Genomic DNA, 16308 nt, shown 5'->3' with positions numbered 1-16308 from the left:
TGACTCCCTACTGGGCCTTTGGACTCCTGGGCAGACAGAAACCAAGATCCTTCCCAGAAACGCTGGATCTGAGTCCTGTGGCCGTGTGGACTTGGCATCCCTCCCGGAGCCCCTGGAGCGGGTGTCCGAGCGCCTGCAGCCCCGCGCACCCCTCGGGCGGGTCCCTCAGCGGAGGGGCCGGAGCCCACTGACCACCAGGATGGCTGGGGCTCAGACTCTGGCAGACCGGGTTCTCCTGAAACACACGCTGCTCTCAGGGAAGGTACATCTCTGTAGAATGAGGTGGCTCCATCAGCGATGATGCCAGAAAAAGGACAGAGTCTAGGACTGTCCTAGGACTCCAAATGCCCATCTCCAGGGGGAAACCTTGACCCTGAGTCGGGGCTGGGGCTGCTTGTCTCCAGCCCTGCAGGTCAGAGGGGCCTGAGGACCGCTTTCTGCTCTCCCTCCCACTGTGGTGGCTTTGGAATTCTGGGCTGTAGGAGTTCAAACTCTGGAACTGAAGCCTTTATATACTATTTTTGATTCAATATTTTTCTGTAGCAACACTTACTTTTTTTGCTAAATGTTTATTTTTTAAAAGAAAAAACCAGTAATGGTGATTTCAAAACATCACACTTGTATCATCCTCTGAAAGGCTGACATTGTGAATGGTAATTTTCTTTTTTTTTTGTCTATCCATTTTTTTTTTTTTTGGTTTTCTTTTTTATTTATTTATTTTTACTTTACAATATTGTATTGGTTTTGCCATACATCAACATGCATCCGCCACGGGTATACACGTGTTCCCCATCCTGAACCCCTTTCCCACCTCCCTCCCCATACCATCCCTCTGGGTCATCCCAGTGCACCAGCCCCAAGCTTCCTGTATCCTGCATCGAACCTGGACTGGCGATTCGTTTCTTATATGATATTATACATGTTTTAACGCCATTCTCCCAAATCATCCCCCCCGCTCCCTCTCCCACAGAGTCCAAAAGACTGTTCTATACATCTGTGTCTCTTGCTGTCTCGCATACAGGGTTGTCATTACCATCTTTCTAAATTCCATATATATGCGTTAGTATACTGTATTGGTGTTTTTCTTTCTGGCTTACTTCACTCTGTATAATAGGCTCCAGTTTCATCCACCTCATTAGAACTGATTCAAATGTAATTTTCTGACTGAGAATGTTATCCAAGGGAGAAAGAGAAAAACCAGGTCAGTTAATGGCATTTCCATATCCTCAGAGAGAAAGTCTCTTTATTCGATGAGTTAGTTCAGTTTCCCTTCTCCAAGGAAAGACAGAGCATAAACCCCAGAGAGTTCAGATTGACTTTTCTTGGAAGAAAAAAACTTATTATTATCACTACTGCATATAGAAACACCTCCAATCACATAGAGAGAGTAAAAGAAAAGCAAGAGAGGTATATTATAAACTGTGAAGTCTGATTTAATGTCAGCCTCTTGATACGTTTGGGCTTCCCAGGAGGCTCAGTGGCAAAAAAAAAATATCTGCCTGCCAATGCAGCTGACACAGGAGATAGGATTTGATCTCTGGGTCAGGAAGATCCCCCAGAAAAGGAAATTGCAACGTCCTCCAGTATTCTTACCTAGGAAATTCCATGGACGGAACAGCCTGACAGGCTATATAGTCCATGGAGTCACAGAGTCACACACAATTGAGCACGCACAGGCTCCACTATCTTGATACTTTATTTCAGGACTCACCCAAAACATTATTTTTATCTTTTAGTAGAAAGTTTTTCTTGTGTCCCTTTTGTTAAATGCATGGAGCATTTAGATGGCACTTTGCTATCATGTGGATATTTACTGGGGGTCCACTGTTTTCCCATCTATTTCCCATGAAGTGATGGGACCTGATGCCATGAACTTTTTCACTCTCCACTTTCACTTTCATCAAGAGGCTTTTTAGTTCCTCTTCACTTTCTGCCATAAGGGTGGTGTCATCTGCATATCTGAGGTTATTGATATTTCTCCCAGAAATCTTGATTCCAGCTTGTGTTTCTTCCAGTCCAGTGTTTCTCATGATGTACTCTGCATAGAAGTTAAATAAGCAGGATGAAAATATACAGTCTTGACGTACTCCTTTTCCTATTTGGAACCAGTCTATTGTTCCATGTTCAGTTCTAACTGTTGCTTCCTGACCTGCATACAGATTTCTCAAGAGGCAGATCAGGTGGTCTGGTATTCCCATCTCTTTCAGAATTTTCCACAGTTTATTGTGATCCACACAGTCAAAGGCTTTGGCATAGTCAATAAAGCAGAAATAGATGTTTTTCTGGAACTCTCTTGCTTTTTCTATGATCCAGCAGATGGTGACTGCAGCCATGAAATTAAAAGATTCTTACTCCTTAAAAAGAAAGTTATGATCAATCTAGATAGCATGTTCAAAAGCAGAGACATTACTTTGCCAAGAAAGGTTCATTTAGTCAAGGCTATGGTTTTTCCTGTGGTCATGTATGGATGTGAGAATTGGACTGTGAAGAAAGCTGAGCACGGAAGAATTGATGCTTTTGAAGTGTGGTGTTGGAGAAGACTCTTGAGAGTCCCTTGGACTGCAAGGAGATCCAACCAGTCCATTCTGAAGGAGATCAGCCCTGGGATTTCTTTGGAAGGAATGATGGTAAAGCTGAAACTCCAGTACTTTGGCCACCTCATGCGAATAGTTGACTCATTGGAAAAGACTCTGATGCTGGGAGGGATTGGGGGCAGCAGGAGAAGGGGACGACAGAGGATGAGATGGCTGGATGGCATCACTGACTCGATGGCCGTGAGTCTGGGTGAACTCCGGGAGTTGGTGATGGACAGGGAGGCCTGGCATACTGTGATTCATGGGGTCGAAAAGAGTCGGACACGACTGAGCGAATGAACTGAACTGAACTGAACTGAACTTTCTCTACCTATTACGTTTTCAAGGGTCCAAAAACTTGACAGCACTTCATCAATGAATACAGGAAACTTCAAAAAGGATGTTCCAGATAACCATGTTCACGTATCTCTTGCCTTTCAGTTACTTGATATTGATCTACTATTTAGATTCCGTATATGATTCTTACAATTATTTGACCTAAGACAATTTTAATCTTTTTTGTCAATTTTTCCTGATTTTACAAATACTAAATATTCTTTGTGCAATGAATAGTATATTCAATTATAATAAAGAGAAAATTAAAAACCAGCAATTGCACTTTTGGGAATATAAAATCTTACCCTATTATGTTTTCAAAATATAAATTATATCCAATTTAAGCTTTCCTCTTTTTCTCAGACATTATTTCAATTTTCAACTCATTGAACTTCATTCCCCTCCCCTATTCCATGTCAGGTAAGGAGAAGTTCGCTGCGTTCTAGAGAACAAGCAGGCTTGCTGTGATGGAACAAGTGAGTCACTGCTACTCCTAGAAGGAAAATCAGAGTCCCTTTTCTCACTTGTGGGCTTCCCAAGTGGCGCTAATGGTAAAGAACCTGCCAATGCAAGACACATAAGAGCTGAGGGTTCAATCCCTTGGTTGGGAAGAACTCCTAGAGGAGGGCATGGCAATCCACTCCAGTATTCTTGCCTAGATTATCCCACAGACAGAGGAGTCTGGTGGGCTACGGTCCCTGGGTTTTGCAAAGAGTCTGACTCAACTGAAGAGACTTAGCACTCACACACTCTCACTTGTTACTGGTGAGATTACTGGTTGCTGGAATCAGGACTATCATATAGTTTGTGAAATGAAGATATGAAATTCAGTCCTGGGGAGTTCAGTTACTTCCAAACAACAACTTCTGGCTATCTTGGCCAGAGCAGTATGTGTATTTAGGGGGAGCTTGAGTACCCGGGTTGAAAAATAGAATGTGAGGGATTCCTCATTCTGAAGAAATATCTCCGAATGAATGCAGGCAAATTCAGCAAGGCAAGTAAATCTAGTGGGTGATAGGTCTAGATGGGTAGGTGCTATTAAAACTATAATATAGTTCATTAAATGGAGGTGTGAAATTTATACTTGGATAGTTTATTCCAAAACAAAAACTCCATGAGTTACAAAAGTGAATTCATGGTGAGACTTTTATCAGAGGTAGGATTGTGGCAACTGGATCAAGTAGGTTTCAAATGTTTGAATTAAATCATTGGCATCCTGATGTGTTTCCAAGTCTGCAAAATCTAATCATGTGCACCTATACCTTTTCATGGAGTTGGTAACCCTATCACTTGGAAGAAATGGGCGTGGTCACTGGAGAATATGAAACATCCAGCGAGAACCAAGTTCAGTCTTCTCTGGAGCCCTGAGCTGTGGTGTGTGGAGCTGGCTGAGCTGTGAAGACTTCTGAAAGCTTCTGCCACCAGCAGCGGAGCACCTAAATCCTGAACTGAATTTGAGAATTACCCACTGAAAAGGAGTGGAAACTTCATTAACCACAACCAGAGGTGAGTTCTGATCAAGGTACAATGAAATTCTGATATGTTCAGTTAAAAATAAAACCTTAATGGCAGTCCTGGACACAAAAGCTAGTTGTATTTATTCTGTCAGTACTATCTATGTTTCAGCACTTCCTCAAGCATTGATTCCATGTGGGATTTGCAGACAAATAACTTATTTTTGCCTACACGATATCAAGTAACCTCCTTATCAAATGTGGGTAAAAATAGAAAATTAGTAAATATTGTTGAGATGATGAAAGCAGTTAATCTATAGAAAAGGATTTAATTCAATGCTGAGAAATACTAGGCAACACGTATTAAGTTCTCCTATTATTGTTTTAATATTATCATGGTCCTTGATGCTATCAGTCTACAAATGATTATATTCATGCTGACTATTGTTTCCTGATTATTGTGATACTTGAACATTCACCAGTTCAAAATATGACATGCTCTGATGATATGAACCGAATCCAGGAAAACTTGCTTTCCTGAACTAGAAGTGACATTTTTTTTTTTTTCTTCTTTTTGTCTTGAAAGGAGCAGTTTTGTTATTTAAGCTGGAAGCAAGCTCTGCACTCTTTAGGACATCAGATTAAAGTCAAGATTGATTGTATGAAGTTTAAGTTCTTTGTAAACAAATTTATTTGTCTTTAGAAAAGCACTTCTGTCACTTTGATGATGGAGGGAACTGAGGCCATGAGGAGGAAACGAAGGGTGTGCTAGTGTGGCTTCCAGTCAGTGAGTCGTGGAGATCGAGGGAGAGACAGACTGAGGTTCTGTGTGTGCTTATGTCAGAGTCAGCTAATAAAATTAACTCTGAAGTCATCCCAACACTTACCCTCCGTTCTAATCTTTAAGGGACTTCCAGGGAGTTCCATGGTAAAGAGTCCACCTGCCAATGCAGAAGATGCAGGAAACATGGGTTCAGCCGCTGAGTTGGGAAGATCCCTTGGAGAAGGGAAAGGCAACCCTTTCCAGGATTCTCGCCTGGGAAATCCCAAGGGCAGAGGAGCCTGGTGGGCTATAGTCCATGGTGTAGCAACGAGTCAGACAGGAGTGAGCACACTCACACTAATCTTTAAGCTTCTCTATGTAATAATTTTAGTATGATTGAAATCCTGGTTTATTTGAAACCAAAAAGTTGCTAAGGACTCTTATTGTATTTCATCTTTTGTATAATAGTAAATCCAAGGTGTATACAGTCACCATTTCTAGGTTTGTTCTGAGGAGGTAAGCAAATAGGGAAATTAGAGTTCAAGACAGGACTCTGTCCAAAGGATTTATTTTTCCTGATGAGGGCAGAAGAAAGACTTTTTCTCTTACCCTCTCTTATTTCTTTCTTTAATTTTCAGAAACATGGATTCAGACACACTGCAGGTCTTCCAGAGTGAACTCACCTGCTCCATCTGCATGAACTGCTTCCTGGACCCCGTCACCATAGACTGTGGGCACAGCTTCTGCCGTCCCTGTCTGAGCCTTTGCTGGGAAGAAGGCCAGACTCCAAGGAGGTGCCCGGAGTGCAGGGGAATATCAGAGAGGCCCGATTTCAAAACCAACATTGCCCTCAAGAGGCTGGCTTCCCTTGCCAGACAGGCCAGAGCTGACCACGACCACAGCTCTGAGGAGCAGATCTGTGTGACACACCAGGAAGCCAAAGGCCTCTTCTGTGAGGTTGACCAGACCCTGCTCTGTGGGCCCTGCTCTGAGCACCCTGAGCACGCAGCTCACAGCCACAGTCCAATACACAGGGCTGCTGAGGAGTCCCGGGTAGGTGATGCCTCTCGAGCAGTTTGGGATCTAGAAGCTCCTAAGTCAGAGAGGAAGACAAGGATGCTATGATGGTGATGGGGATGGAGATAGTGGAGGTGGGATTTCTGAACGTGGATCCTCACATATAGTGTGTCCTCTCAGTGTTGTTGCCCAATTGTCCACACGTGTGGAAATGCAGCATCCCGGGGGGCACCAGGGCCACAGGCTTCTGATGGGAGCTTGAGGCTTTCTTACTCAGGCTATTAGAGTCTGAGTCTCAGTATCATGGGACATGGATTCCATTATCTGTAAATTTCCCCCAGTTCTTTAGTATACAGTTCTATTCCTTGATATTCAAATATTAGCATCAAATTAATGTGGAAAAATCTGACAACAGCCTCCTAAGTCAAGTTTTCTGTGTAACTAATAAATGCCTTTTCTCATGAATAAGGGGATTAAATTTACAGTGTCATCTTCTGTGTCACTAAATCCTGTGGGTATTTTGCAGGAGAAACTCCTGAAGAGAATGAGCTCTTTATGGAAAATGAGAGAAGAAATCCAAATCAGTCTGAATGAGGAAGCTAACACAACTCAGTCCTTTGAGGTAAGAATAAAAATGTTCCTATTTATTTGTGTAAATATTGATGTAATTTTACCTTAGATTTTTTTTTAGGTCAATGTAAGTTCCTGTGAAAGGCTACTGGTCTCTTCCCTGGAGGAGTGGTTTCAAATGGCTGATCAGTAATTGCAATGAGAACAGGCTAATATATGCTAGTTCAAAGAATGCTAGTATATTACAAGACCAAGGCATGAAATGTATTCCAAGGCCACATTTTGAAGATTGAAAAAAGCCTTTTCAGACATGGGGTATAAGACGCATTGCGCTAACTGTGACTGTGAAGGAGAAGGGAGGAAGGGTCCTACCTAGAGGAAAACCGGTGGCTCAGAGGTAAAGAATCTGCCGGCAGTGCGGGCGCCACAACAGACCTGGATTACATCCCTGGGTTGGGAAGGTGCCCTGGAGGAGGAAATAGCAGCCCACCCCAGGATTCCTGCCTGGAGAATCCCATGGACAGAGGAGCCTGGTGAGCTGTAGTCCACAAGGTCACAAAGAGTTGTGCACGACTGAAGAGAGTCAGCATGCAGGAAAAAAGAAAATACATATATTCAAAATGAGGTTTACTTCATGAAAGAAGATTTAGAAGAATCAGAGAAAGGAACAAGAGAAAAACAAGACTCAGGTCGGAGAGGAAATAACTGATGGAGTAAGAACCCAGAAGAATCTTCCTTGGGAGACAGCCTGGGGTCCCTCAGATGACTTGATTTAAACTTGATTTAAAGGGAAAGAGATTAGGAATTCAGAGAAAGCATGGGCAACAAGGACCTGAAAATATTCAAGACTCTTTGAACGCATGTGGCAGTTTGTCAGGAACTTCCTTGATGACACTAAGGAAATAATATTTGAGGTTTTCTTTTGAATGTGAACATACGTAATGCTTTGCATCCACTATCTCTGCAGGACTATGTGGCCTTAAGGAAGGTGATGATCAAGCTTGAATATCAGAGGATGCTTCTGTTGCTCCGGGAGGAGGAACAACTGCATCTGGAGGCCCTGGAGCGAGAAGCCAAAGAGATTTGTGAAGAACTCAAGGAGAGTGTGTTCAGAATGTCTCAGTACAGAGAAAGTCTGAAAGAAATGTACAAAGAGCTGGCTGAGATGTGCCACAAGCCGGACATGGAGCTGCTCCAGGTGAGAAAGAGGGTCCATCCTCAGAGAGAAACACTCTTGTAGACGAGCGCTGTGATGCTGAAATATTACCTATCCAGACGGATGATTACACAATCAGCAAGATTCTGTGACCAGGGGAAAGTTAATTTTCTTGGAGTAAATCTCAGTACACATTCCCCTAAACCCTTGGCACTCTCTGTTATCCACTCTTCCTGAAGACACTGAAGTTCTTACTGTCATGCAGACAAGATATTTAGAACTGGTATCAATTTTAATGCAACCGATGGTTCTTTTTGTGCAATTGTCTGGTTTACCTTAATTGTTACCATAAATGGTGAGATCACTTCCTGAAGACAGCAGTGGGCAGTGAGTGACACTGGAAACCTAGATGTTGCTGCAGCATTGTGCAGACCCTTCCTGCCCCCTTTCCTTCCTTAATGAGACCTGAGGAAGCCCATCATGTCTTAGGTTAGGGTCTGTTATGAAGATTGCTTCTGAGTGTTACTTAGAAGAGATTTAGAAAACTATGTCTTATTATGAAACAAGAATAGGAAAAGGAGATGGAAACAGAACTCTAATGATTAACATGATTTTTTTTTTCCTTTGCAGGGCTTGGAAAATGTGCTGGAAATGTGAGTATACACTAATGATTTTTGATTTCTGAAACATTTTTGTCTTTTTGATGAAGTGGGCCCACAGTTCTTGCTTGGGACCTGGGGATTGATTTCAGGTCCTCCCCCATATCTAAAGCCCAGAACAGGATCCTTTATACATAATACCATGTTATTCACAGATAACTAATACACATGCTCCTGTACACTTTGTCATCTCTAGACAACTTTACAACATATACAGTATAAAGTAAATGCTACATAAGTCATTCCCTGGTATGTGGCATTTTCAATATTTACATTTTTGGAAGTTTCTGGAATGTTTTGTGAATTTTTTCCACTCAGAAAAAAAGCAAAGGGGAAGGAAGTTTACACTGGGAATTTGGGATTGACTGTATTTGAAACATAGTTAGAATAGTAGCTCTGATCCTATGATAAAATAAAGGAATAAATAAGCAAATACATAGCCCAGAATGTACAGATTGAATCCATGTGTGAATCCACAAGTAGAGAACCCTAGCATATGGATTACCAACATTGTCTTTTTGGCCATTGTCTATTTTATTTCAAAAGAATTTCAAGGATTTCTGACCCTTGGTCTCAGTAGTTTCCTTTTCATTTGACTGCAATCAACTATATCTGAAAACCTGCTGACATTCTGGGCTTTGTTCCACCTACTCAACCCATTCTCTCCAGCTTGACCACAATAAAACTTAGAGAGGGATTTTTCTAAGACATCACAGAGGAAGCACCTATCCTAGTGGATTGAAAGGTGAAAAAGGCATGAAAGAGGCATATTCCCTACCATGAAAAGAGACTATGATTTTGTTAATACTGAGTAGCAGTGACTCAGCCTGTTCCATCACAGCAAGCGCCCTGCAGGCAGGACCTCACACAGAGCACCTTTCTGCTGCCCACTTCTAAGTGAGATGTTCAGGACCAGGACAGCCAGGTTGGACCTGGGTCACTTTGCTGGACTGACAAGAGTAAACATGTCTGGTCAGTGAGCACTTCTGTTTAGACACAGAATGCATCCTTGATGACTACTTTGTGAGTGAAGTCTCACAGGCTTAGCCTGAGTTTTTTGCTCTCTGTAAAATACCCAGGATCTTTGAATCGATGGAATTGAGGAAGGGAATGAAGTTTAGTGAGTGCAAATTTGGAATATTGTCTGAGAAAAATGGGGAAAATGAAATTTGATGTAATTTCTATTTAGTAAAATATATGGCAACATTTTTATATTCTCAAATGAGTAGAATATATTATATATGCAAATCACCAAAAGTAGGAGAATCCTGAGAACATATGGGATCCTGTGGTAAAGTCTGCTGTTTTGCCATGCTCATGTGATTAGCCCTTGGTCTTGACATGGAATCCATGTCCTTTGTACAGGACTCATCTGGCACAGATACAGAAGCCTCAGCCCGTGAACCCAGAGCTCCCTTCCTGGCCTGTCTCTGGATTTCTACACATGCTGAACAACTTCAGAGGTAAGAGTCAGCCTTTTGGTGATCAGGACTACATTTCATTAGAGCTTCTTGGGAACGACCCTTCTTTCATTTATTTCTTTTTTTTTTTTTCTTTTTTGGTTATGAAGGTGGTGCATAAGTTCCTGAAGTTGCTAACACCTTTTCTACCTCTATCAGTTCAGTTCAGTAGCTCAGTCTTGTCTGACTCTTTGCGATCCCATGGACTGCAGCATGCCAGGCTTCCCTGTCCATCACTAACTCCTGGTGTTTAGTCAAACTCATGTCCACTGAACCAGTGATGCCACCCAACCATCTCATCCTGTGTCGTTCCCTTCTTCTTTCGCCTTCAGTATTTCCCAGCATCAGGGACTTCTCAAATGAGTGAGTTCATCACATCAGGTGCCAAAGTATTGGAGTTTCAGCCTTAGCATCAGTCCTTCCAGTGAATATTTAGGACCAATTTCCTCTAGGATGGACTGGCTGGATCTCCTTGATGTCAAAGGGACTCTCAACAGTCTTCTCCAACACCATAGTTCAAAAACATCAATTCTTCCATGCTTACCTTTCTTTATAGTCCAAGTCTCACATCCATACATGACTACTGGAAAAACCATAGCTTTGACTAGATGGATCTTTGTAAGCAAAGTCATTTCTCTGCTTTTTAAAATGCTGTCTAGGTTGGTCATAAATTTTCTTCCAAGGAGCAAGCAACTTTTAATTCCATGGCTGCAGTCACCACTGGCAGTGACTTTGGACCACACCTGCCTCCCCCAATAGTCTATCACTTTTTTGTTGTTTCCCCATTTATTTCCCATGAAGTGATGGGACCAGATGCCATGATTTTAGTTTTCTGAATGTTGAGTTTAAACCCAACTTTTTCACCCTCTTCCTTCACTTTCATTAAGAGGCTCTTTAGTTCTTCTTCACTTTCTGCCATAAGGGTGGTATCATCTGCATATCTGAGATTATTTATATTTCTCGCAACAGTCATTATTCCAGCTTGGGCTTCATCCAGTCAAGCATTTCTCATGACGTACTCTGAATTTAAGTTAGATAAGCAGGGTGATAATATACAGCCTTGACTTATGCCTTTCTCGATTTGGAAACAGTCTGTTGTTCCATGTCCAGTTCTAACTGTTGCTTCTTGACCTGTATGCAGATTTCTCAGGAGACAGGTGGTCTGGTATTCCCATCTCTTTAGAATTTTCCACAGTTTGTTGTGATCCACACATTCAAAGGCTTTGTGTATTTAGTGAAGCAGAAATAGATGTTTTACTGGAACTCTCTCTCTCTCTTTTTTTTTTTTTTTCTGATGATCCAGGAGATGTTGGTAATTTGATCTCTGGTTCCTCTGGCTTTTCTAAATGCAGCTTGAACATCTGGAAGTTCAGGGTTCAAGTACTGTTGAAGCCTGGGTTGGAGAATTTTGAGCATTACTTTACTCGCGTGTGAGATGAGTGCAGTTGTGCAGTAGTTTAAGCATTCTTTGGCATTGCCTTTCTGTGGGATTGGAATGAAAACTGACCTTTTCCAGTCCTGTGGCTGCTGCTGAGTTTTCCAAATTTGTTGACATGTAGAGTGAAGCACTTTCACAGCATCATCTTTTAGGATCAAATAGCTCAAATGAAGTCCATCACCTCTACTAACTTTCTTTGTTCGTAGTGATGCTTCCTGAGGCCTGCTTGACTTTGCATTCCATGATGTCTGGCTCTAGGTGAGTGATCACACCATCGTGGTTATTTGGGTCATGAACATCTTTTTTGTATAGTTCTTTTGTGTATTCTTGCCTCCTCTTCTTATTATCTTCTGCTTCTGTTAGGTTCATAGCATTTCTGTCCTTTATTGTGCCCATTTTTGCCTGAAATGTTCTCTTGGTATCTCTAATTTTCTTGAAGAGATCTCTAATCTTTCCCATTCTATTGTTTTCCTCTATGTCTTTGATTGATTGCTGAGGAAGGCTTTCTTATCTCTCCTTGCTATTCTTTGGAACTCTACATTCAAATGGGCATATTTTTCCTTTTCTCCTTTTCCTTTATGTACTCGTCTTTTCACCGTTATTTATAAAGCCTCCTCAGACAACAATATACCTTTTAGCTTTTCTTTTTCTTGGGGATGATCTTGATCACTACCTCCTGTACAGTGTCATGAACCTCTGTCCATAGTTCTTCAGGCATTCTCTATATCAGATCTAATCCCCTAAATCTATTTGTCACTTCCACTGCATAGTCACAAGGGATTTGATTTAGGTCATACCTGAATGGTCTCATGGTTTTCCCTACTTTCTTCAATTTAAGTCTGAATTTGGCAATAAGGATTTCATGGTCTGTGCCACACTCAGCTCTCGGTCTTGTTTTTGCTGACTGTATAAAGCTTCTTCATTATTGGCTGCAAAGAATATAATCAATCTGATTTTGATATTGACCATCTGGTGATCCATGTATAGAATCTTCTCACGTGTTGTTAGAAGAGGGTGTTTGCTATGACCAGTGCGTTCTCTTGGCAAAACTCTATTAGCCTTTGCCCTGTTTCATTCTGTACTCCAAGGCCAAATTTGCCTGTTACTCCAGGTATTCCTTGACTTCCTATTTTTTTATTCCAGTCCCCTATAATGAAAACGACATCTTTTTTGGGTGTTAGTTCTAGAAGGTCTTGTAGGTCTTCCTAGAACTGTTCAACTTCATTTTCTGCAGCATTACTGGTTGAGGCATAGACTTGGATTACTGTGATATTGAATGGCTTGCCTTGGAAATGAACAGATGATTCTGTGGTTTCTGAGACTGCATCCAAGTACTGCATTTGAGACTCTTTTGTTGCCTCTATAGTCAGATTATAAACACCAAGTCTGATGTTTGCCACCTGTAATTTCCTGAAAATGCAAAATCAGATACACACACACACACACACATATGACATAGGATGAGCAAAGGGAGAGCAACCAGGTTGTTACTGTGATTATAGAAACAGAATATTTAGTTCTGTGAGTGACCATCAATATGTTGTTTACTCAGTTTATTTCACTCTTGAGCTTAAATTCGTCATTGCTGCTTTTAATTTACTGTATGGGCTTTCCTGGTGGCTCAGATGATAAAGAGTCTGCCTGCAATGCAGGAGACCCAGGTTCGAGCCCTGGGTCGGGAAGATTCCTGGAGAAGGGAACGGAAATCCACTCCAGTATTCTTGCCTGGACAATTCCATGGAAAGAGGAGCCTGACGGGCTACATACAGTCCATGTGGTCGCAAAGAGTAAAACAGGACTGAAGGACTAACACTTTCACTTTCACTTCATTATAGCTACATTTATTACACATTGTACAAAGAAGATTTATTATTTCTAAAATTAGGAATAAATGACAGAAAAATTGAAATGGGCTTTGGCAGAAGAATTATAATGCTCTCAATCTTACAACAACTTTAAGGCAAGGGATGCATGAACACTGTCAGTTAGAATATCTTTTTTGAAGCTTCCAAATTATTCACAGATGGATTTCTATCAATTCTTTTGACCTTTAAAAATGTAATAGGTACAGATTATACCCCCATAAGTGTCCACGTGATAACAAAGTGCCATCTGCAGTTTCCATAGTATTAAGTACAAAGGACACAAGAAAAGTTTTCTAATATAAGAATCAATGCTTTTAGATGAATCCTAAAGTAAACTATGAAGAGATTGACCTAAGTCAGACTTCACCCAGTTCATGATATATGTCTTTTTTTAAATTTTCTCTTTGATTTGATGTACTTCTGTATGCCACAGAGATAGTAATAACTTTTATTCTTCAGAGAAGAGTCACTCTATCTCCCTTTGCTGTCTTTGTTTTGATTTCCTTGGAGAAGGAAAATTAAAAAGCTTATTGTGTAGAAAGACTCTGCCTCTCAGAGACATGGAAATTCGACTGGCTAACACAGTTTTTACTCTTTCTGCAGTGGATAATGTTCTGAGTCTGACAACGATCGTTCACCATGCGATCCTCGATGATGCAAGTGCGCTGTTTGAGGATGACCACCCTGATGCGTCCAGACAGCCCCAGGGTGGGTCGTGTGTTGTGTCCTGGGGGGCTTGGGGCTTCACCTCTGGGAGGCATTACTGGGAGCTGGATGTGGCCCAGTCTTCCAGCTGGGTTCTGGGGGTCTGTAAAAGCATCTTCACAAGCGATACCAGTATCAGTATCGGTGCTGAAGAAGCATTATTTCTGTGTTCTACAAAGGTGAACAGTCAGTATATTCTGTCCACCACCTCCCCACCCTTAGTTCAGTTTGTGAAAAGGCCTCTGGGTAAGATTGGTGTGTTTTTGGATTATGACAATGGAACTGTGAGCTTCTATGATGTTTTCAGAAGTTCCCTCATATATAGTTTCCTTCCTTCTGCCTTCTCCTCCCCTATGATACCTTTCCTTTGCCTTAAATCTCCATGAATGGTCCATTTTTTGGACCATTATTGGGGCTTCTTTTCTGAGGATATTGCTGCCCTTCACTTCATGGGAGGCCACAGGATACCTGACTGTGTCCAGCAGCAATTGTTATTTAATGTAACATGGTGATTGTATGTTTATAAAATGGAATAAACATGTTGTATGCATAAATCTGTTAATTAAATTTTAATAAACATTTATTATGGAGCATTTCATAGAATATAGTCAATTGCTTTTCTTTTTAAAATAAGGATTACTTTAAACTACATTTATATACCACAAAGATCACTACCTTTAAACTACATAATCAATGGTTTTTAGAACTATACAAAATTATAAAACCAGGACTATCTCATTGTGGGACATGTGCCAGACCTCCAAAAGGAACCAATGCCCAGTACCATTTACTCACTCTCAGCATATACCATCTCATCACACTCTTCAGCAAACTTTTCTCAAGTTAGTAAATATTTTTACTATTGAGGGAAATTCCTGTGACAGTTCAGATAGGTCTCATCTTATTTCGTATTATTGTTACATTCCCACTCTCCGTGCAGTACTCAGAACAGAACATAGAACTGTTAGGTCAGTCAGTGAAGAAACACATGAATTAAATAATTCATATAGACAAAAGCCCCAGAAAATCGTGATGGTGTGATCACTCACCTAGAGCCAGATATCCTGGAATATGAAGTCAAGTGGGCCTTTGGAACTATCACTACTAACAACGCTAGTGGAGATGATGGAATTCCAGATGAGCTATTTCAAATCCTAAAAGATGATGCTGTGAAAGTGCTATACTCAATATGTCAGCAAATTTGGAAAACTCCTGCCACAGGACAGGAAAAGGTCAGCTTTCATTTCAACCCCAAAGAAAGGCAATGCCAAAGAATACTCAAACTACTGCACAATTGCACTCATTTCACATACTGGTAAAGTAATGCTCATAGTTCTCCAAGCCAGGCTTCAGCAATACGTGAACCGTGAAATTCCAGATTTTCAAGCTGGTATTAGAAAAGGCAGAGGAACCAGAGATCAAATTGCCAACATCCGCTGGGTCATCAGAAAAGCAACAGAGTTTCACAAAAACATGTATTTCTGCTTTGTTGACTATGCCAAAGACTTTGACTGTGTGGATCACAATAAACTGTGGAAAATTCTGAAAGAGATGGGAATATCAAACCATCTGACCTGTCTCTTGAGAAGCCTGTATGCAGGTCAGGAAGCAACAGGTAGAACTGGGCATTGAACAACAGAGTGGTTCCAAATAGGAAAAGGAGTACACCAAGGCTATATATTGTGACCTTGCTTATGTATCTTCTATGCAGAGTACATCATGAGAAACGCTGGGCTGGAGGAAGCACACTCTGGAATCAAGATTGCCGGGAGAAAAATCAATAAACTCAGATATGCAGATGATACCACCCTTTGGCAGAAAGTGAAGAAGAACTAAAGAGCCTCTTGATGAAAGTGAAAGAGGAGAATGAAAAAATTGGCTTAAAACTCAACATTCAGAAAATTAAGATCATGGCATCCGTTCCCATTACTTCATGGCAAAAATGAGGGGGAAACAGTGGAAACAGTGGCTGACTTTATTTTGGGGGGCTCCAAAATCATTGCAAATGGTGATTGCAGCCATGAAATTAAAAGACACTTACTCCTTGGAAGGAAAGTTATGATCAACCCAGACAGCATATTCAAAGGCAGAGACATTAGTTTGTCAACAAAGGTCCATCTAGTCAAGGCTTTGGTTTTTCCAGTAGTCACCTATGGATGTGAGAGTTGACTATAAAAAAAAGCTGAGTGCTGAAGAATTGATGCTTTTGAACTGTGGTGTTGGAGAAGACTCTTGAGAGTCCCTTGGATTGCAAGGAGATCCAACCAGTCCGTCCTAAAGCAGATCAGTCCTGGGTGTTCATTGGAAGGACT

The 16308-nt window shown here is 41.3% G+C and overlaps 1 protein-coding gene across 2 annotated transcripts; it reads left to right on the top strand.

Moving 5' to 3' along the window:
- The first annotated feature begins 4241 nt into the window (after nucleotides 1-4241).
- LOC112585261 (putative tripartite motif-containing protein 64B) lies at nucleotides 4242-14596 on the top strand. 2 transcript variants are annotated; one of them, XM_044943403.2, is made up of 7 exons: nucleotides 4244-4415; nucleotides 5765-6179; nucleotides 6670-6765; nucleotides 7681-7911; nucleotides 8500-8522; nucleotides 9894-9991; nucleotides 13895-14596. In XM_044943403.2, exons 2-7 carry the CDS (start codon nucleotides 5769-5771, stop codon nucleotides 14380-14382), a joined length of 1347 nt encoding a protein of 448 aa, XP_044799338.1. In that variant the 5' UTR covers nucleotides 4244-4415; nucleotides 5765-5768; the 3' UTR covers nucleotides 14383-14596. The 2 variants fall into 2 exon arrangements, with proteins under 2 accessions (XP_044799339.1, XP_044799338.1); XM_044943404.2 differs by lacking the exon at nucleotides 7681-7911 and having other exon boundaries at nucleotides 4242-4415.
- The last annotated feature ends 1712 nt before the right edge of the window (nucleotides 14597-16308 follow it).

This window comes from Bubalus bubalis, chromosome 5 (assembly GCF_019923935.1).
Source record: "Bubalus bubalis isolate 160015118507 breed Murrah chromosome 5, NDDB_SH_1, whole genome shotgun sequence".
Taxonomy (NCBI): Eukaryota; Metazoa; Chordata; class Mammalia; order Artiodactyla; family Bovidae; genus Bubalus; species Bubalus bubalis.
The sequence above is the reverse complement of the archived record's forward strand: the minus strand, read 5'-3'. Positions and strand labels throughout refer to the sequence as shown.

Bases quoted from the DNA above. Each gene is read 5' to 3' on its own strand.
- LOC112585261 (XM_044943403.2), top strand. From the start codon at position 5,769: ATGGATTCAGACACACTGCAGGTCTTCCAGAGTGAACTCACCTGCTCC. The intron at 8,523-9,893 runs GTGAGTATACAC...TCCTTTGTACAG, and splicing joins TTGGAAAATGTGCTGGAAAT to GACTCATCTGGCACAGATAC. The intron at 9,992-13,894 runs GTAAGAGTCAGC...CTCTTTCTGCAG, and splicing joins CATGCTGAACAACTTCAGAG to TGGATAATGTTCTGAGTCTG.